The sequence below is a fragment of the Pteronotus mesoamericanus genome, unplaced genomic scaffold (assembly GCF_021234165.1).
Source record: "Pteronotus mesoamericanus isolate MK-2021 breed Mesoamerican mustached bat unplaced genomic scaffold, CSHL_Meso_final contig_169, whole genome shotgun sequence".
Classification (NCBI taxonomy): Eukaryota; Metazoa; Chordata; class Mammalia; order Chiroptera; family Mormoopidae; genus Pteronotus; species Pteronotus mesoamericanus.
Window position 1 is genome coordinate 12,966,392 of NW_026555068.1, and position 22,218 is coordinate 12,988,609.

The 22,218-nt window shown below is 38.9% G+C and overlaps 1 protein-coding gene across 4 annotated transcripts in view; it reads right to left on the reverse strand.

Moving 5' to 3' along the window:
- RBPMS (RNA binding protein, mRNA processing factor) overlaps positions 1 to 22,218 on the reverse strand; it is a 162,350-nt gene that overhangs the window by 59,781 nt on the left and 80,351 nt on the right. For all 4 annotated transcript variants that reach the window (XM_054566077.1, XM_054566076.1, XM_054566075.1 and 1 more), the window contains exon 5: positions 1,473 to 1,623. In XM_054566077.1, coding sequence (XP_054422052.1) covers positions 1,473 to 1,623 — 151 coding nt within the window. The remainder of the gene's footprint in view (positions 1 to 1,472; positions 1,624 to 22,218) is intronic.

Below are 22,218 nucleotides of genomic sequence, written 5' to 3' on the forward strand. Positions count from 1 at the left end.
AATGCCTTCATCAAGAGAGAAAATTTCAGGAAAAAAAAAATACAGAGGCATACAAATGGAATAATTCTGAAAATAGCTGAATTAAATTTTTTTTAATTTATCCACTCATCACTGTAATAAAAACTTATTAAATAGATGCAATACACAAGGTACTAGCTAGATGCTGTAAGGATACAGAATTTTGTAAGAAATGTCCATACATGCTCCTTTACTGCCCTTTCATCTTAAAATGAAACTTTTGTTTAGATTTCCTTCCCAAATAAACAAAGATTTCAAGTTTCCCTAGGACATGGAAGAACAAATTTTTTTCCCCTGTTATTACTTTGTGGCTTCACAGAAAAACTTCAGAACACACTGGGGAAGAAACTAATTTATCTCTTAGTTTCCACCGACAAACAGCAGCTTTCTCAAGAGCAAGTGAGCTACAGAATGACTTTAACTTCCACAATGACCTGATTAAATCTGACAGGCACAGGACAGGGGGTAGAAAGGAACCTACGTGACCTTCAATTTCAATAAGAAAAGTTGAACATATTGTCAGAGAAAGCAGGAAGAAGATGAAGATCATGTGGTTTGGAAAGAAGATGAAGAATGATAGTACAGGAATATTCCCAGTACAGTGCATAATGTGCATCCAAATAACAGCAAGTCACTTGGGATTCCTTGAATGTCCTGCCATATTAAATCACGTAGTATACAATGAAAGTAAAGTTAAGGCCTTTCTCATGCTTCACTTCTGCTACTGGGTGAGCTTGAGAAAGAGAATTAAGACAGCCTTTTCAAAGTTTTCAATCAAACACAGAAATTGTAGCATGGACATTTAAGGAAATGAGTCCATGAGGCAGGGTAAAAGGCTTGTTTAGCAATTAGCCATTGTCCTTATCCAATTAATTTAAAACCGAAAGCCCCAAATTTCCTTAAAGCTTTACTAGTATTAGTTTGCTGGAACTGAGTGTTCCAATGTATAAATGCTTTGTGTGTGTTTACTTTTCTCTCTAGATTTATGGCGAAACTGTTCTCAAAAATAGAATAAACTTCTTAATATCTGCTTCATTCGCTTTTAACATTGTATTTTCCCAAAGCCACAGAAATGATGTTCTTTAGCAAATGAAATAAAGGAAATGCTGAGAACCAGCTCTCCTGTCCAAGGATGGGGAAATAAAAAGGGTGTGCACTCCACGGCAAACGGGGCATGCTCATGATACAGTTAAGACCACACTAAAGAAATCTACAGCATCAAATGAAATTTGTAGTTACAGTTCTGATCAAGCCGAACCATCTTTTGAGACAGCCAATCACAAACAAGACGGCTGTATTTGGAATCCAGACAGCAAGAACAGGCAGCCTCGTCACAGCAATGGAAAATGATTCTCAGCCAGCTCTATGTCCCATGGTGTAATCTCACATGTAGCACAGCAAGAATTCTTAGTTATCCATTTTTTTCCTTAAAAATGAAAAGTAGATCAACTTACATGGCTCTCTGGCAATGAACTGAGGTACAGTGTTGGGCAGAGGAGTACTGGGATTTGGAGTCCCTACTAGTTTGTTCTTGGCCATCTTCGTGTTTGCCTTAGCAAACTCTAGTCGTAGTGTTTGCGGAATTTCAGGATCGAAGCGGATGCCCTTCGGAAATAAAGAACAAATGGAAGATATTTTCATTTCCGTAGAATCAAACCGGAATGGTGACAAAATAAACACTCCAGTAAACCCTGGTCTATCCGAAAAAGGAAGAAAAAAGTCACTAAGAACTTTCATTCTCACATCTTGCAAAAAATACATGAAAAACCATTAACACAACATGTCCAGAAAGTTAGGGAGATTAACTTAATTTTTAGTTACGTGGGTTTTCAACTTTTTCTCATGACTTTTCTTCTTGGACAAAAATCTTTCAAGTTAAAGTTTTACACTTAGACCAGCAAATTATGAGCATAGTTAAAAACTTCAGTTAATGGCTACCAATAAAAGTAAATGGATTAATGTAAAGCTCTGTGCAATACTATAAAGTCCAAAAAAGCCCAAGCTTGACCAGCATTATGACACTGGCTTAAAACAATGTAATTCTTTAATGCCAAAGTTTTCATCAGCAACAGGGCAGGGAACACTCCCATCCCTTTCTAACTGGAAAGCTTTTGTAACAGTGATACATGCACTATGAAGTTACTAAGAAGGCAGACACTCAAGTTTTAAGATTTCAATGTAACAAGTATCCTTTAATTCCAAGTAGCTTATAAATTTATATAAAATCTAAATGTCTCCATGTGGTTAAGCTCTGATCTTGATAATGGCTGGCTTATTAGCTACACAGAGAAACAATAGGTTATATAGCCCGAGAGAGGATGGTCATTTCAAGTACCCTTGACCTTATTATTGCAGTTTACCTAAAACAAAAACATTCAATGACATAAATCACAAACACTATAAAATACAAGATTTAGGGCAAGATAAGTCAGTGTACTTTGAAACCCACTGTTCAAGAAAGCCTCCATCGCTAAGCACTGCAAACCATCTCATTATATCTATGTCTGATAACATGGATTCTGAACCCAAACCATAGCAACAAAAGATATCCCAGTACAGTGCATAAATGTGCATCCAAATCAGATTTAGGGCCCATGTTTGTATGTGTATGCTCTGGAAAAGAAGTAAAATTCTGAAAATGACTATCCTAAAGAACAGAGGTAGGCCTGTGGGCACCAAACCCCTTTTCTTATTCTCAATTAATTTAAAGAAAAGCAAGAGCAATTTCCTCAAGAAATTGGTTAGAACCTCTGACTCCGCAGATGAGGATGAACAACTGAACTTCACAGGCGCAGCTCCACAGATGGGAGGAAGAGCCTGTGACTGGATGGTAACCACAGTAAGTGGGGGAGGGGGAGGACAGAGAGGCCCTCGGGGAGGCACAGCAGAAGCCGCAGGCGCCCCTGAGAGAGTGGAAGTGCTTAGGAGCCTGATCGGAGCCTCTCTAAGAAACCCACTGCCATGGCAGACAGGCAGGGTGGGCAGGAAGGAAAGGACTCTACAGCCCTAACCAACAACAAAAAGTGAAAAGGGGGTTCCAGTTTTATGAAATGAGAAGGAAGTTCTTTAAGTGGTCTCAGTTTTTAATTTCTTAGTATTATATTGCCAAAAACATATATAAGGAAAAAGAACAAAGCAAAATTCTGGAGTAGTGATTGCTTCCGTCCACTCAAGAACATTTTACTCCATCAAAGCTAATGTCCCAACAGAATAAATATTTCTAAATATGGACCTGAAGAGCCGCCGTCCTCGCTGGGAGGCAAGCGCAGCCCCGGCGGCCGCTTGAAGGTGGCTGTGGCAGGACCGCATATCCCCTCCCCACTCCCTCAGGCACACGCAACACAACTTGCCGTCCATTTCAGGGTGTCCTCCATGGCACTAAACTGCATCAATCGTTTTGTGAAAAAGCAATTTTTCTACACCTGAGTCCACATCAACCCAGGCCCACTGTAACATGGTAAGAAATCCCGGGCCCTGTCCGTAGTCCCCTGGAGCTTCCGGCCTCAGATGACAAGGCTGCACCTCTGAATCTGTCTCCGCCTTGGCTCCGGTGTGTCAGAGGGCGCTTGCCTCTTCCACAACCTGGGCTGGTGGCTCAGGTCCTAAATCAGGGTAAGGGGAATCTCCCCCACTCCCCATCCACCTCTCTATAACCCCTGCCAACATTTGCACTAAAATAACACCATCATCGTGTTCCAAATCAAAGTTCCAGCTCCTTATTTAAAAAAAAAAAAAAAAAAAAGCTAAGTTAAAATGACCTAATTTGTTTGGCAGCTTATTCAGAGGCTGGAGGCTTAGAATACAAGCCACATTCCTCTAACATCTTTAGCAGCAATACCATATTTGGTAATCAATATCCTGCTCGGCTCAGTTTCTATCCATAGGGATTAGACAAGTCCAAAACATTTTAAATGCTAAAGGAAGACAGAAGAGGAGGTAGAGGGGGATGGGGCAGGGAAAACAGAGAAGTGAAGAGGAAGAAAAAGAGAAAGAAGAAAAGGAGAGAGAGGGATAAGGAGGAAACATGAAAAAAATACCTTGTGCTTTTAATTAAAGCCTAATAAGATTATTTTCTGGCCACAGTGACTTCACATTAATTGCTGTCAGGATAAGATTACCGCGGAGTCAAAGGGGAAATCTGTGACTTTCAATATCAACTCTTTACTCTCTTGCCTATAATTCATCTAAACCCTTCTCATAGTGAACTGAAACTTTTACGTTTGTACATGTTGTCTTATTTACATGGTGAGTAGAAAGGACGGTTTCTGGATATCAATATGATATCAATTTGAGAATAAAGTCACTTAGAAAAAGCCCAACCTGACTGGCTGCAGGGACAGCCAACAGTTTCTTCAAGATGGCCCAGAATATTGTGACCAAAGCAACAGAGCTTCACTATGATCTACAGAGGCCCAACTATCCCCCCCCGCACCCCGAGCCAACTCTGGAGGTAAAAGGACAGTTTTGACAAATAATGTATACAAGGGCAGTTCCAAATCCATGTGCTCATACATTATGGACTGAATGTTGTGTCCTCCCAAAATTCCTATGTTGAACACCCATGTGATGGTATTTGAAGGTGGGGCCTTTGGAAGATAATTAGATTCAGATGAGGTCATGAGGGTGGCACCCCTATGACGGGATGAGTGCCCTTAGAGGACAAAACACCAGGAATCTTTTACCAAGAACGTACACCAAGGAAAGGCCAAGTGAACACAGCGAGGAGGTGTGTCTGCCAGCCAGGAAGCGGGCCCCTGCCAGACGCTGAATCCGTTGGCAACTTGATCTTGGACTGTCCAGCCTCCAGAACTAAGAAAATCAAACGCCTGTTGTTTAAGTCACACAGTATACGCTTGTTACAGCAGCCTGCACTGACTAAGACACCATGTTAACAGAGTTTCCTTCCTTGGACCACAGTTCCTCAAACACGGCAGAGCATTCTTTCTGAACCTTCAGTGGTTTCACAGAGGGAAATCGCCCCTTCGACACCAAGCTCACCCCCACCCCCACCTTTCATCTTACTGCAGGTGACTCACCCAACAGAAGTTATATTTAACACCCTTTGCAATGCCTGGCATATGTGATCACCAGAAGGCCTAATAATCCGACCTCAAAGTTACAGAGAATAGTGAGAGGCGCTGAAAGAAAACGGAAACTCTGCACTTCCATACTGCAATTCTCTAAACTCAAAGTCAGTCCGTTCTTGCATTCAGGGCTGTTGAGGGAATGTTTAAAAATCATGTTTTTATTACATGTAAGTAAAGTTTAAGAACTATTTGTGAATAGGAAGGTTAAAAAGAGTTTTCTGGACTTGCGGAGCAATGGGAACAGATCAGACATAGAGCCATGAGGGCTCCCTGGAAAGAGAGGGCGGGACGGCTGCTCCGAGGGTCCTCCTGTGGGAAGTGCACTCGGAGGCCAGTGTCTGGGCCTGTGCTCTTATTCCCATGACAATAGCTAACTATTTAAGGGACAGCTGCTGCCCAAAGTGACCAAACACGTTTTTTCCCTTTGGAAGATTTCAGCCTTGAGTACAGAGATACAAAAAATGGAGGTAGTTGGAGCTGAGTCACCTTAATAATTTCCACTCGAGAAAACATCTGCAAACTCCTGCCACAGGTCTTCCGCGACGACCTGATGACGGATGGGATCTTGCTAATCTGGTACCTCCGTCAATTCTGTGCGCTACCAAGTATCCCAGTGTCCTCATGAATGGTTCTACCATAAAAGTAAGTTGTTTTATCCACCCTGGACAATTAGTTTAAGGGACAATGGAAGCATTCATTGGAGAAAAAAAAAAAAAAGTCAAGAAACAAGGCTAAATGTATTTACTAAATAAACATGCCCATGACAATATGATGTTAAAAAAACACTCAACAATGTTTAGTGGTCTGTGTGTGTGTGTGTGTGTGAACACATTAGTCTATCTGTGTAAGCCCAGGAATGCTTATAATGTGACAACCATCCTATTAATAGTGGACATTTTAGTGTTCGAGAAACTTGTGGAGCAACTGTGTCCACAATGTTTGGGAGCGGGGGCGACACCACGACTTCTATCCTGTTTAATTTTGTACTGTTTGCACTTAACTACACATGTGTATAATTTATACATTTAGGATTTATAAAATCTGAGACAGATTTTTTGAAGAGTGGGCGAGAGCCAGGATGTGGGGTTTCCCATGGCATATGCCAGCAGAGCCACAGCAGAACCCTGGGCAGTGAATACACAGACATCCTGGCACAGAGTGTTCAACCAGCCAGGGGGTGTTCTCTGCCAGGTCTTTAAGAAACACACTATTTTGAAATACTTTCAGACTTATAGAAAAGTCACAGACATAGTACAAAGAATTCCTGTATACCTTCTGCCTAGATTTCCCACACAAACTTCTGTTTTCCCCTCCATGAATGGTTTAATTAAGTTGAAAGTATGATGCCCCTTTTCCCCTTACAGTTTGATTTTCTAAAAACTATGACATCTCCTTGTTTTCCTGATCCAGGATCTTACCCAGATTCACACATAGCGTTCAATAATCTCTTTAGGCTCTGAAATATTTTTCCTAGTCCTTCTCTTTTATGACCTTGGCATTTTTGAAAATACTGTAGGCTGTTTTGTAGAATGACCCTCAATTTGGGTTTACCTGACTTTCATTAGATTCAGGTTATGCATTTTTGGCAGAAATGAGAGGTGCGTGTCATTCAAAATGCATATCATGATGGCATTTTTGTCCCATTCATAGTGATAATAACTTTGCTCGCTTGCCAAGCTTCTCACTGTAAGGTTACTATTTTCCCTTTTTAATTAATAAGTATCTCATAAGGGGATATTGAGACTATATAAGTATCTCGTTTCTCAATAAACTTCCACTCACTAATTTTTATCATCTATCAATAATTTTTACTTGAAGCAATCATTACTCCTGTGGTCGACAATCAGTGATTTGCTAACCCCATCATTCCTTCCGCATTTATCAGTTTTCTCCTCCAAAGAAAAACTTACCCTTCTGTTTCGTTTACTATTTATTCATTAATTTGTTCATTTACTCACACACCAGTACTGATTCATAGAGTACTTTATTCTAGGATTTATAACTCCTATCACTTGTTTTGGTGCTCAAATTTCCCCAGATTTGTCAGTGTACACACACACGCACGCACGCACGCACGCACGCACGCACATCTATTTACAAGTCTGTACTGACGGCTCCCATTCGAATCCCACCCTACTGGGTTCATTTTAGCCTTCCTTTTCTGTATCTGTAACTCATTCTGTTAGCTCTCATTATCAACTAAACGTTTACTTATTTGCCCTATACAGAAATGCATACTAAATAGTTTCAGAATTGCTAAACAGTATCAACATTAAAAAAACTAACTAGAGTTCATTATTTATTTACAGTTCCTTTTGTGTTTAGCCTAAAAGTACACAGCCAACATGTGTATTTGGGTTAGTTCTCCTCATCCTCATCTCCCTACCTTCAGTGTAGCTGAAGGTACTATTCACTAGAAATAGTTAGATTCACTTGTTTCTGCTTGTACTCAGATTAGGGCCTCTCCCCATCCTTCTCTTCACTTTATTGTCTCTCCACCTATGCCTTTAGAGCAGGTAAAATCATTTTACCATTTAAAAAGTTAAGTTAGCCCTAGCTAGTGTGGCTCAGTGGACTGAGCGCCAGCCCACGAACCAAAGGGTCATGGGTTTGATTCCCAGTGCAGGGCACATGCCAGGGCTGCAGGTCAGGTCCCTGGTAGGGGGCACACAAGATGCAACCACACATTGATGTTTCTCTTTCTCTTTTTCCCTCCCTTCTCTAAAAAAAACAAAATCTTTTTAAAAAATTAATAAATAAAAAGTTAATTCACCAACTCATTTTCTCCATTTACCCATTTATGAATAATTTTATGTATATTGACTAAAAAGCTAAGGACCCAGAATTTTAACAGCACTCTCCTCACCTGCTGTGACTGATACTCAATCTTTTGAAAGATTCTAAATAACCAAAGGTGTTTAATGTCATTTATTATAATTTAAAAAATTTCAATTCCTCATTGAAATATAGTAAACTGTTTCCCAAAAAAGGGGGTGGGGGTGACTAAAGCTGCTGAAGTAAACCCTGCGATAAAGGCGCCGGTGAGCGCGCGCGGCCGGGCCGGGCGGAGGGGCCTCTCAAGGATGAGCTGTGCTCCGCGCATGCCTTCTGCTGAGCCCCGGACCAAAAACCTTTCGCAAAGTGATTCTGCAGGCAAATGCAAACGTTTACTACTATTCCATTTGGATGACCTATACGGGACTCCACTGGAGGCGGACAGGTCACCCTCACCCCTCATCCCACCATCAGCGGGCTCCGCCCCCCTCGGGAGGGCGGGGGTGGGGGGAGCCACAAGTCTCCCACTTCTTTTAGAACGAATGACATTTCCTACCAAGGCCTCCTGGCATTTCATACATACCCCGTCCTGATACAGCAACCCACTGGGTCTAGGCATACCTACTGAACCAGATAAAACTTTTCTTTGGCTAGAGGATAGTAAAGTAGCAGCAAGTTCATAAGCTTCAACTTAATATGCTGAAGGATTTTCCTGATTGATTCTTATACGCTTCTTACTGCCCCTTTCGACATGCTCAATTCCAAATGAAAACCAACTTCTGCTTTAAGGAATGTGGGGCATCCAGAAGACCCTGCCTAGGCAGGTGGCTATGCTGAAGAGGAGCAACAAATGCTAAGTTACAGATATTAACCAATTCATTCCAATTTTCCAACAAAGAATAAAAATAATCTGTCACCAGAAACTATATATATATAGTACATAAAATGCTAGTGTAAGACAATACACTTCCTTTTGCAATCATCTGTCCAGTTCTTCTCTAGCCTTGAGAGTCTTCTAACCTTTACAGATAAAGTCAATGAAACCCCCATCTTGTGTCCAGGAAACAGAAACCTGAAGGCAGGCACTCAAGTCAAGGTCAGATTTAGTGCTGACCTCTTTCTGACCTTATAATCTAACCTCAGTACCTGGATCTTGTCTTCCCTCCGGCTTTACACCATCCTTTTTATCTTGGTTTTTGGTACTAAACCCCAGGCCCTCTGAGGACGGGAGTTCTCACGTGCCTTTTCAAGGCTTACCCAAGTGCAGACCCCATTAAATCTCTAGGGCTACTTCGTAACCTGCTGTGAGAACCTTCAAGACTCCACCGGATGGTAGTTGATCTACCTGGTGCCTACTGCTAGTCTTTTATATCGCTGACCCTGCCTGAGTTATAACTTATGTTTTTCTCTTTTTGTAGTACAAAAAGTTTTTTCTACAAGGCAGAAAAAAATCAGACAGTATAGTGGGATTGGGGATGGGATAGTAAAGTGATTCCCTTCTAAATTATCAAAATTAACAAGCATTAAACATCAAAGTTTAACCAACACTCTGGCTTCTTTAAAGAGCAGTACATAAAATGGTATCCATGGGAAAAAAGAACTAACTCAATTCTCAGGAGTAACTAAAGAGAATGGCATACTTAGCTGTTGGTGTGGAGGTTTTGTAAAGCATTTATATTCTAATATGAATTGAGATTGTCTTAGTTGAGCTTCAGTAAACAATTTCTCAATTTCTCAGCAACCCCTAGGCTTCTTCCATAAGATACCCAAGTGCTCCAATATCAGTTTCCTTTGCTAGTTGACTAGAACAAGCTAACAAATAAGACAATAAATAAATAAATAAATAAATGGTTCTTATTACCTATTGTTACACAAATCATACTTAAAAGATTTTTAGTCATAACAGCATGTGAGGAACTACATGAGCAAGAGATCCACAGGCTGGAGGTGGCTTAATTATATTGCATTCATTCAACCACAAAATGCATTTGAGTCCTTACTTGTTAAGTGACCAAACATGGAAGTCTATTTTGTTCGTAACTTAAGTTTCTCTTTAATTTAATGTTGATGTAACTGAAAATCCAATGTTATTTTAAAAGCTGCTGGAATATCATATATTATTATAGGTATTTTTAATAACTTGTTTGTGAAATATAATTCACATATCATAAAATTCACCCTTTGTATACAGTTCAATGATTTTTTCAGTACGGTAACAGAATTATACAACCATCACCACTATATAGCTTTAGAACTCGTGTGTACAAGTTTTTACGTGGATATGCTGGATCATACAGTAACTCCGTTAACTTAATGAACTGCACAACTGGCTTCTAAAATGGCTATTCCATTTCAATCCCATCACCAATGTATGAGGATCTCAATTTTTCACATCTTGCCAGCACTTGTTATTGCCTGCCTTTTTTATTTTAGCCATCCTAGTAGGTGTAAAATGGTATTGTGGTTTTGATTTCCATCTCAATGATGTTATACTTTAAAACATTTCGTTAAAAAGGGCTAAGAATAAAAACCTTCTATTTTCAAAGAGCATTTTGATCACAAGGAAGTAACCTGGGAACCACAGATCTTTCAACATAAGGAAACAAAGTTGAAAGAATTAACTTTTACCTTTTATCAGTTAAAAACATAAGTTAGAAATAAAAACTGTTTTCTGAAAATTATTGATAGACATGTCATTCCCATCAGGAACTATGTAAGGAAATACACACTTTAGAGATGGCCTGAAGTCTCAGGGGACGAAACTATATTTACAGTTTTCTGAGTATAGTTGGCTTTCTCTTCTTCCGCAGGCAATATAAAACATTCAAACAGATTAGAAACAGACTCCAGGCAAGGTATATTCAGAAGTGTCCCCAGGAGTCTGAAAACAATTGTTACATTCAGCTAAACTTTAAAATGACTCAATGGCATGCCAAGTAGAAGCCTGAATTTGGGTAATTTCGTACAGTGGAGTGATGGAGGGAAGCAAAGGAAGAGCTGCGTGCTATACATGTAAACAGAGACGATGACTGCCCGAAAGGAATGGGAGGGGTGGTCAATGCTGCTATTTCAAAAATTTCTTCCAACTCAATGCTATTTCTTAAAATGAGTAAGTGGAAATCTTCTACCATTTATAAAGAGGCCATAGTACCACAAGTGAAACACAAGTGAAAACTTGTGATGCCCAAACATTAAAAAACAGTAACAACGCCACCACTACCTGTGAGTTACAGACGACAGAGGAGGAGGCTGGTAGAGAACTAGGTCCTCTGAGGCTACGCAGTAGAGCACTATCTACACCAAGCATGAAATTCACAGAATTTTCTTACTGAAACTCCAAGCACAGCAGTTTTCAACCATGGGTACTGTCCTCACTGCTCCCTCCCACATACCTTAGGGACCTCTGGGCCCCTAACCTTAGGGTGTTTTGGGGCTGTTGCACAGATGGAAGACCACACTGGCATTCAGTGGGCAGGCCAGGATGTTCAAGTCCTACAACGAGCCGGACAGTCCTATGCGATATAAGAATGTCCCCAGCATAGATGAAGACATTAAGATCCAGAGAAGTCAGTAATCCAGCTCAATTTACATTTAGTTGCAAGAATCCAAAATTCAATCTTCTGATTCCTGTGTCTGTGCATGTGTGTGCGCACGACAGCTCTGTGAAGCTCATTGTTTTACAAAGACTACATTATTTTCAGATAATAATAGAAGTCATTGTTCAGTTTCCATTCTGTTGAAATTTAGATAGACGTGGGTTCCAACACGGAAAGAACAAGTGAGGAGAAGCGTCCTTTAGATGTAAACCGTATTTCATACTTTTCCTAAATAAGGACATAGCTTGCAGAAACATCAGGACTGTTAATATGACAGACTGTGCTGCTGGGTCATTGCCCATTAAGAAACTGTCACACCAATTCTCTCTCTCTCTCTTTTTTTTTTTTGCTTTCTTTCTTTTACTCCAACTACCTCAAAGTGCTTGCCCTGTATTTACCTTACAATAATCTACTTATTCATTGTCCTCCTTGCCTCAGCAGTCATTTGAAAAGAATGTGTCCCTCTCCATTGGTAATATATCTAGATTATACTTTAAGAAAGAGACTCCTTGTTCAAGGGCTCTCTGTGGGTACATGCGGCCATATGGATTGAAGCTGTTTAAGTCCAGGTACAGTTCCTTGTTCTATTGCTTAATTTAAGAGTGTTGAAGTAAGCATTAGATTTCTCAATGTCTTGTATCCCCTTCTTGTTTCTAACCCCTTGAATTAAAAAAAAATGTGTAGTTTTGTTTCTAAACCAGATGTTCCATAAAACACAATGCAATCTTATCTTGCTTTGAAGTTTTGCTGACACACAGAAATACAAATCTATGTCTAGCCTAGAACGTCTCCAGAGGTTTATCCTTGACTTCAAGCCTATGTCGTTTCTCCTCTGATATTTTCTAACAAGCTTATATCTGAGTGTTGTAATAGAACTAGCTTGGCAACAATCGAGCAACCTGTTATCATTCTTCACTAACCATTCTGGGTCTGGAATAAAAGAATTTTAATAATATTTCCAAGTGACTAGACCATTTCCTAAACTAGTTTACCCTTGGCTTCAATTTTATGAGGGGGGTCCCCCCACCAAAAAATCCCCAAAACAATTTTTCTTTTTTGCTTGCACGGGTTTATTTATGGGCTCCAAAAAGCAGCATCTTAAAAGAAACTTCTTCAGCGTTCTCTAGGTGCCTGGTCCTAGAGAGAGGTACTATTGCAATGGAGTTCCAGAAGGATCTGTTATAGGTCAGTAATGAAGTTAGCAATAGCATTGTTTCCAAGAGGCAAATCTGGGCCAATCAGTATAGAATAACCCTCTGACACATACTTTCTTGTAGGCTCTGGTAACCTATTCAAACTACTGCTTTTCTTTTCCTACAAAGTAGGAAAGAGGCCACACTTGAGGGGTTTCTTGACTTTACCTCTATCACTTGCTATGTTCTTTTTATACACCCTTCTGCCAGTATTTATTTATAAAAAACTGTGTATTTAGTCTTACATGTTTAAGCTTCAGTCACCTTCCAACTACTCTCCATTTGATGCAATACATCTATTGAGACATTTTTTCCACTGCTCAAAACAGTTTTGAACCTGTCAATTTTGATGCCTTTTAGTACTTCTGGCATTTTTGGTTTCACCTCTTCCACAGCTGCAAAATGTTTCCTTTTGAGGACTTTCTTCATGGCGGTATGGGGGTGGGCGTGGGAACCCCTGGGGCAAGACTGGGTGAATAAGGAGGGTGGGGCATAGAGGTCATGCTGTTTTTGGTCAAAAACTGCTGAACACTCAGCACAGTGTGGGCAGGTGTGCTCATAAATCACCTTTCACAAAATGGACAAATGTTGAAAAAGTCTTAAAAAAAATTCACTGAAGCCAAACATAGCCTCTCACAACACCACCAGCTGGTACACTGATACTAATGGGTTCCTAGAACACTCACCTAGTGGGGGAAGCCTGTAGCAGGACTAGGGTCCTGCCCTCCAGAAGATAATTCTGGTTTTTTAGGGGGTTGCCCCTCATATTCATGTGAACAAAAGTTAGCACTCAAATTCATACCCTCATCACTAAGCCAGACTCCTATGGTGAAACTAGGAGTATACAAAGTGGTTACAATATCTGCCTCAACAACAAAATGAGGAAACACCTTGTTTCTGCACCACAAAATTCGGAGATGGTTTCAGTGGACCCCCTTCCACATATTGGTGAAGGCAACAAGAAACTGGTTCTCCAGCTGTCATTAATTATAGTGATGAAGGAGACACTTCAACTCAAGGTCACAACCAGTTTTGAGTGGAACCTGTCCCCCAGTAAGAGGCTGAAGTTGTGGCAGTTACAAGTGCAGGCTTTGGAGCCTGCCCGCCTATGTTCAAACCCACCTCCATTGCTAATCTTGGGCATGTTTTAACTCTTCTGTGCCTCAGGATCATCAGCTATAAACTAGAAATGATGACAATCCACACCTCACAGGATTGACTGTAAGAAAAAAACAAGCTCTTCTTGTCATTGGTTAGATTAAGGACCAGCATGTGATAGACACTCCTGTGGTCCAGTGCACATTAGCTGAGGAGCTGCTTCCTAAACATGAACCGACAGGGTTATTTTCTCCTTTGGACTTTCTGGAAAGGTGCTTCTATCGCTTGTGAAAGAGAAGGATGAGATTCACACTCAGCTTTGAGAATCCCCAGGAGTGCCGATGCGTTGGATACCACGCTGCTATCAGAGCTGGTGCTGTGTAGTTTCAGAGAATTCTCTTATTTCGCCAGGTTTCATTCGCTCCACAGGGAACAGATGTGTGTCCTGCTTTTCTTACCCACGTCTGCTGATTCACACAAGCTGAGTAGCTCTTAGGGGGATGGGCTGGTCACTCCAGAGACGGGATCCACTTTGTAGAATTGGGGAGAAGTACTCCGGAGGTATCTGGGCCTTCATTTGACCAGATAAATTTATTTATTTTCCACTAAAGCATACTTTTTGTTAGCAATCCACCCGCTGTGTACATAACCATGCCCTGGGAGAATCTGCTTTGTATAGGATGACTATAAAGTCTTGACGGGAGCTTTGAAGCAGCTATAAATCCAATCTTTAACATGTAAACAGCATCAGAGTCAAACAGAGTTTATTTACCAAAGGGATGAGAGGGCACGATTATTTGAACTTCAGCCACTATGTTCTCAAACTGTCCTGGAAAGGATGATTGAAAAACCTGGCTCCTGACAATGTTAGGAAGGGGACGGGATGTCTCAGCTTCGAGCATGGTCAGCTGCCCATCAGAACAGTATGTTACAGTGACACTCTGAAATAGGTATCATGTGGAAAGAAACAGGTCAGAGTGTAGATGGTATTCTTTCGTTCAGGAACCCTGATGTTAACATTTTTACTCTGAGGACTTGGAAGGTAAACAGAGGCCAACAGTTCTCAGAGGGACAATGGCACCTCTCGGAATCCTTAACACACAGCTACCAAATGCGGCTGGTGCTTCCACCGTGGTCCCCACTCCTGCCTCCTCTCCTGTCTCGCTATTGGACAATAATAAATGTACCCCAAAGCACCCCCTTCTCTGGGGGACAAAGGTAGCAGCTGCACGACTGCCTTTTACTCCTGCTACCTGCTGAATAAAGGTACTCAGCCAATACTTCTAACAGTAAAAGCTTAAAAAGGAAGTTGTTCCTAGGCAATAGATTTCATTTTGTTTGATTTTTGACCTGAGGTGATCTTTGGATGATATGGGACAAGCCTACAAAACAACTTTTGATGGCCCAAATCTACTTAATGTTGACCCATGACATTCTAGTTTAATGTCTGCCACTCCACTGGACATGAGAGAAATCTCCGAATTTGGGTGGCTCACTTCACTTATTTGGGAAATCGGCAAAAGAAAGAGGGCCGGCCACACCCAGTGCTTCCCTGTCCTTGTCCCAAGTGCTACGGCTTCACAGCATAACTTTTAGAGATTAAACTGACTGCCTAAGGGAATATAAACCATGTTCTGTCAGTGTGAACATGTGAGTAATTTCTAGGTTATGTGGTTCATCTCTTCTGTAAAATACAGATTTCATGAGTTTAAATCTAGATTGGCACTGAGGAAAAAGAAATCTAAACAAGAAAACTAACAAAGAAAAGAAGTCACAATACTGTTCTTAGCCATAGTGTGTATTAAATCAGGCTAGTCTAGAAAATATGCACCTTTAGTCATACAGCATATCAGATGAAAAGGCAAGGGTGTTAATTATAGATTACAGCAACAAAAATCACTCAAATCTTTTTCTAGTGATGGTAAAATTGGGATCATCATTTTCATTCATAAAGAACACCCATACGCTCATACAGCTTTGTGCAAAGTACAAAACTCCCGATTAAACTGGGAAGGAATGAGTTTCTAGATACTTACTAATTGCATATTCAATAATCACGCACAGATGACAATACAAGTCCTTTAAAAATGAAAGTGTTACTAGTGTTGAAACTTAAGTTTTCAAGGATGGTGTTGGCACTTCAAGGAAAAGACTAATTATACACAATTATACACTAATCTTCTAATTATTGAACATAAGGAGACTGACCAACTTCTTTATCCAATACATATTAAATACATGCCAGACAAAATAAAACGACAGATGGATGGATGAAAATACTTCATGAACTCTGAGACAGTGTTGAATGATTAACACTGTGCCATATAAAGTCTCAATTATAAAATCAAGTATTTCTGTGTCTATATAGAAAAGCATATGAAGAATAAGTCCTATTGTGAGGTAGATAGGCTAAGAAAATATACTTAATGCACTCTTCTTTTAACTTTTAGTGTTTGTTCGTTCATCTGAGGACCCATCTTAACTTTCGGTATATGCTTTAAGGATCATTTTGCAAAGTTTACTTGGAGTCTTTATTAGTGACTGGTGGAGAAGAAAAAAGATGTAGGGGGTAGAGAGGAGAAGAAAAACAGTGCTGATAGAAACAGACACTACAACTGAAAAAAGACAGTTGCCTAAACTTCCCAAAATCATTTTGAAAACTCCCATTTTAAGATCAGACAAGCCCACAGTTAACCTCCAAGTTAGTTTTTACAGCCCCATTTCTGCTTTCCAATTCCTCAGTATGGAACACCCTTCCTCCCAACAGAATCCAGTGGAATCTCCCACACTTGTGTGTGCATAGTCAAGTTTAGGCAATCTTAATGTCAGATCTTAATATTAAAATTAGTCTTTAGTTAAATGCCAAGAGGAAGTATAAGCACATTTATTCTAGTGACTAATTTTTTTTATGTGCACAACAGGATAATAGCAATTCTTTAGAAACAAAAGGCTGTATTACATTTAAAAAATTAAAAATATTTTTAGAAGTCAATGGCTTTATATCTTCAACTTTACTGAGTATAAAAATAAGTGTCAAATACACCAACAGAATATTTATTTAGTCCTCAAAGTCATTTATTAACATCACTACAGATAAATCCATCCATAGGTAGGAATCTGTTCTCTGATGAATGCATTAAAAATATAGAAATAAGGAAAGAGGAGGGGCATTTATTCCCTAAACACATTTTTTAAAATTTCTAGCACGGACCTCAAATGGCTTGAGAGCATTTTTCCAAACAAGAATTTGGGACTTAGATACAAGTTTGTAGAAAAGAATGTAAACAGTGATGTCTAAACTTTGGACGTTCACTACAAAGTACTTCCTGTGCTTCACAAGGGGCCAAAATAAAGGGAGTCAGAACGGATCTCACCTCTGAGCAACTTCAATCTGCACTCTTCCCTCCTCTCTAATGCATTACCTCTAGGACACTTAACTCACAAGGCTGAGGCTGAATTTCTCCCTCTCTACAAAAAAGCTTGTTTAGACAACAAATCTAAGGAATCTCATGGGCAGATAAATAAAATAGTTCATAGAGGGATGTAGGGGTCTTTGGTTTTAAACTGATTCATAGGGAACCTGAAATGGAGAAAGATTCTCCCATTTCATGTGCATGAACAGCTTGATGGAATAAAAGACGTGCAGGCGCGCTGGCTGGGCTTCCAGTATTCCAGAAGGCTTGAGAGAATATTAAGGACATTTATCACCGTGTTTCCCCAAAAAGCTCCAGGGGAGAACTGATTCATCAATTTACCATTAATTATATTATAGTACAAATCAATGTTTAGAAGCACTCTGAACACAGTAGATTTTGGGATTCCTGTATTTTTACATATAATCAGTCTCTAGGAAAGGGGATTTAGGAATAAAAACCAGTCCTTTGTGAAAATTATCATCATCCATTATCAGAATTTTTACCTTTTATTGAGTGCTAATAGGTTTAAAGATACTCTCTTACTAATCTGATCCTCTTAACCTTTGAGACCTATTATCAACAGGAGGAAAACTGAGTGTCAGAGAGGGGCCTCAAATTGGTAAGGATCTGAATCAAAATGGATGGACCTACAGGGTATTATGCTAAGTGAAGTCAGTCAGTCAGAGGAAGACAAATACCATATGATTTCACTTATATGTGGAATCTAAAGAACGTAGTAAAAAACCAAACAAAACTGGAACAGACTCATAGATACGGAGAACAGAATGACGGTTGCCAGAAGGGAAGGGGTTTGGGGTCCTGGGTGAAAGGGCTGAAAAGATTAAGAAGTACAAATTGGTCGTTACAAAATGGCGACAGGGATGTAAGGTTCAGTATAGGGAATATAGTCAATAATATTATAATAACTAAGTATGCTGTCAAATGGGTTTGAGATTTATTGGGATGGTCACTAGTCGGTTATATAGAATGTTGAATCACTGGGTTGTACACCTGAAACTAAATTTCTGAACAATAAACATTATACCACAAGTGCAATAGCCGACATACTCAAAATCCAAATCAATAAAGTTATTAACACCTGAAACTGTAGGTGAACTATAATTTAAAAAGTTATTTTTAAAAAGTACGAATTTGCAGTTACAATAAAGTCACCAGGATATAAAGTATAGCATAGGGCATATAGTCAATAACATGATAATAACTATGCTTAGGGCCAGGAAAATATTAGAAATATTGGGGTGGGGGGGGACACTTTGTAAGATATATGATTTTCTAACCACTATTCCATACACTTGAAACTAATACAAAATAATACTGAATGTAAACTGTAATTGAAAAATACATTTTCAAAAAGTTTTTAAAACTCTGAAAAAAATCATTGATATTTCCAATCTTAATGGGAAGGTAATTCGTAAGAGAGAAAATACAAAGTTAATAAACATAAAATGTTCATAATAAAATAAATATGAATTCAATGAATGGAAAAAAAAACCCTAGTAAGTGGCAGAACCTCAATATGAATCTGATCAGTCTGACTCTACACTATACTATACTGCACTGCCTTGGAATAGACAGACCCCCAGACATCATTGACTAGCAAGCAGGCATTTTCCTTGCTCTCCTTTTAGCCTCAATTTAGATAGACATTTAGTATCTTTTCACCAAACACACTAACACTACTTAATGTTATGCACAAATACATAAAACCACCCTAATACATCAAATATATAGTACACTTTTAAAATCAGTGAATTAAGAATCATTTTTAGGATTGTATTAATTATATTTTTGGAGTTGGAGTTGGTGAACGCCACTACAGACAAACTGACACAGTGAAGTGTTGGAAAAGTCAAGTATCTTTCTGCCATAATTACCTAGGACATCCCTACACTAAAAAGCCTTTCCTCCGTTAGTTTTGTCAGTCATTTATCTAGCATTCTAAGATGTGTAAATAGCCAGATTCTCTTTCACAAACTGGTAGTTTTTTTCATTGAGGTATATCCATGACCTGTAACTTTGAATAGTTGCTTCTGCCTTCTGTTCAATGGTCCTTTATTTGTACATTACATTGGCCTTCTAACTGAATACCAAAATTCTATGAAAAAAATTATTTTGTAATATTGTGTGAATTCTAACATTTGTTCTGATTTTTGAAAATATGTAGTTTTATACTTTGTCTGTGTTTGCTCCTTTGTTATAAGCTTTCTGCCTGATAATGTGATATGAATGCCTTTCCTTTTAAACTTATTTTCATTTTCCATAATACATTGGGTTGGCCAAAAAGTCCATATTTTTTTTCCATAAAATAAAAGACACATTTTTCATTTTCACCCATAACTTTATTGATTTGGATTTTGAGTATGTCGGCTATCGCGCTTGTGGTATAATGTTGATTGTTCTCAACTAATGTCTCAATTTGAACACTATCAATTTCATCTGGTCTACCTGACATGACCATGGAGCATCATCCCAGCAAGAAATCTCCAGCACAAAACTCTGCAAACCACTTTCGACAAGTTCGATCAGTCATAGCACCTTCTCCATACACTGTACAAATCTTTTTTGTTTCTACCTTTCTTGAAATAATAAAGCATAATATGCCAGAAACATTGCATATTTTCTTCCATCTTCAATATTAAAATGGCTACACAAAAAATTCACCAATTTTGATGTTTTTTTAAATGAATGCTGATATGGCAGCTGTCACAATACAATCTAATAAAATTGTTTTGAATAAAGTTAAAGACAACCAAGTGCTACTGGAGGCAGCATAAGGAAAAAAACCGAGTGAACTTCTTGGCCAACACAATATTTCCAACTTTTATGTGATTATCCATCCATTTATTTTTAGGTGATGTCTTTTTTAGTGGAAGGCATATAAAGGGCAAATTAATTAAAATGATTATAAGAGAACCGTTGGTTATGACTTTTTATCAGAACTTTTCTATCCAATTAAGTTTTCTGGGGAAATTATGTGAACCTTTTGATTTTAAAACATTAATTTATAAAACTAACTTGCTCCATAGTGGCTAGAAAACAAAACTTAAATCCTTTTATGCTCCGTCCAAGTTATTCAAAGTACCACTTAATTTTACAAAATGTTCCCTACTGAAACTTATCACTACATTTTTAGAAGATGATTTTAGTCTTAAAAATGTATCTCAGTTTATTTTCTCTATTTACTCTATTTCTTCTCCCCTACCTATTTTTATACATTAAAAAAATCCAAACTATTTGTGGTTCTCTCACTTAAAGTTTTTTGTATGTTTCCAAGTAATAATTATTACACATCTATTTAAACAAGAAAAGTTGACATTTTAGTATAAATTAAGAAAATACCTCATATTGTATATAGTTGTAAGGAAATAAAAGTACAATAATTAGCATAGGTCCTGGTCCTCTCAAAATACCCTATTCCACTTTAAGGGGGATAAGTCCCACCCCCACTCCCCATAACTTTAAAATGTTCTAAATTCATTCCAATTTCACAGTAAGACAAAGAATTTCGGCTTTGCGGACTGAAAGTTCAAATCCAAGCAGATTATCTGAAACATTGAGGCAATGTGAGAGGGAGCTCTCTAGCCCCTAGTCATAATGATGGTGCGATCATTCAGTAAAAAATAAGAGAGTAATTTTACAACAAAAGACAGTGATTTTAAGGGGCCAAAATGTGCTGCACTGCAGATGGATCAGCCACGTGGATGGCCTGGAGAGCAGGGATCTTTGGTTTAAGAACTGGTTTGGCCTCTTAGCGAAAGGAATTCTAGCAAATAACTCATTCTTTGCACTTCATATTCCACAAACACTAACTTCACTTTCAACTTTCACTTACAAGGGAGGCAAATAGATTCTCAGCATTTTTGAAATACCTGAAGAACCATGGAGAAAGGGCAAGGTCAATATGAGATGGCGTTTTTAAAAGAGAATCTAGATAAGTTTAAACAAGTAGATCAAAAAAAAAAAAGAAAGCACAATGCAAAGTCTGAGAGCAGTTTCACATGGCCATGTAATATTTGATGAACTACTTTACCTAGAGAAGAGCTGGGCGAACTTGAGATTTCCACATATACTTGTCACTGCAATATACCCCAGTTTCTGTATGAGAACCTTTGGTTCTTCCTGCCCATTTCACCTTGGGGAAAAGATGATGCTGACATTTCTGGCTACTTTCCCTTCTCCAAACATCCTTAGGATTTCTTTCACTAGCATTGTATCTTATAGTTTGCTATGTAAATGCTTAATAGATTTAAATAACTTACTTTTTCTTCAGGCAAAGACTTTAATTAGAAATTTAGCAAATATCTCACATTCACCTTCATTTGTTTTTTTCAGACTTTTAAATTATATGCGGCACCATTCCCAGGGAGGTTTTATAATAATCCAAAAATGCAGGACTATCATAAAAAGACCAGGGAGAGGAAAAAAGCGTACTTCAAACTCAACTGTTCAACTGTTCGTCAAATCCCAAAGTGCATGCAGTCATTGAGAAAAAGGGAAGAGGCCAACAACCCTGTGTCATGGTGCCGCCAATACTAGCACAGACAGTCACTAGTCGAGTGATGGCAAATGGCTGCCTTAAAACTCTGCAAGTCAAGAGCAAGCAGTTATAAACAAGTTTAACAGATAAACACTAGATCGGACTCATGATCTCATCTGGCAGCCCTGCACATTTCCCATCCAAAAGTCCCAGCTGGGATCACACTAATTAGGCCTCTTCAATCACTTTGAGCAACAGGATAAGAGAAATTTAGGGAGAAATTTTTAAAATTGATAAGAAACATACTGACCTGGTGCCTAGTGAGGGGAGAGCTGAGACAGGCCATCTGGATGCTTGTTTTTTAAAATGTTTTGTTTAGTGGAAATGCTTCACCTAACTCACAAGCTGTACAAATATTAAGATCAAAAGTCCTAACTTGCACAACCTGTCAGGAAAACCTGTGATACAGGAAACAGAGACTGTTGTCTTCTGTTTCTGTCAAACTGAAGCCAAAATGTCTTTGTGTGGCCAGTACCT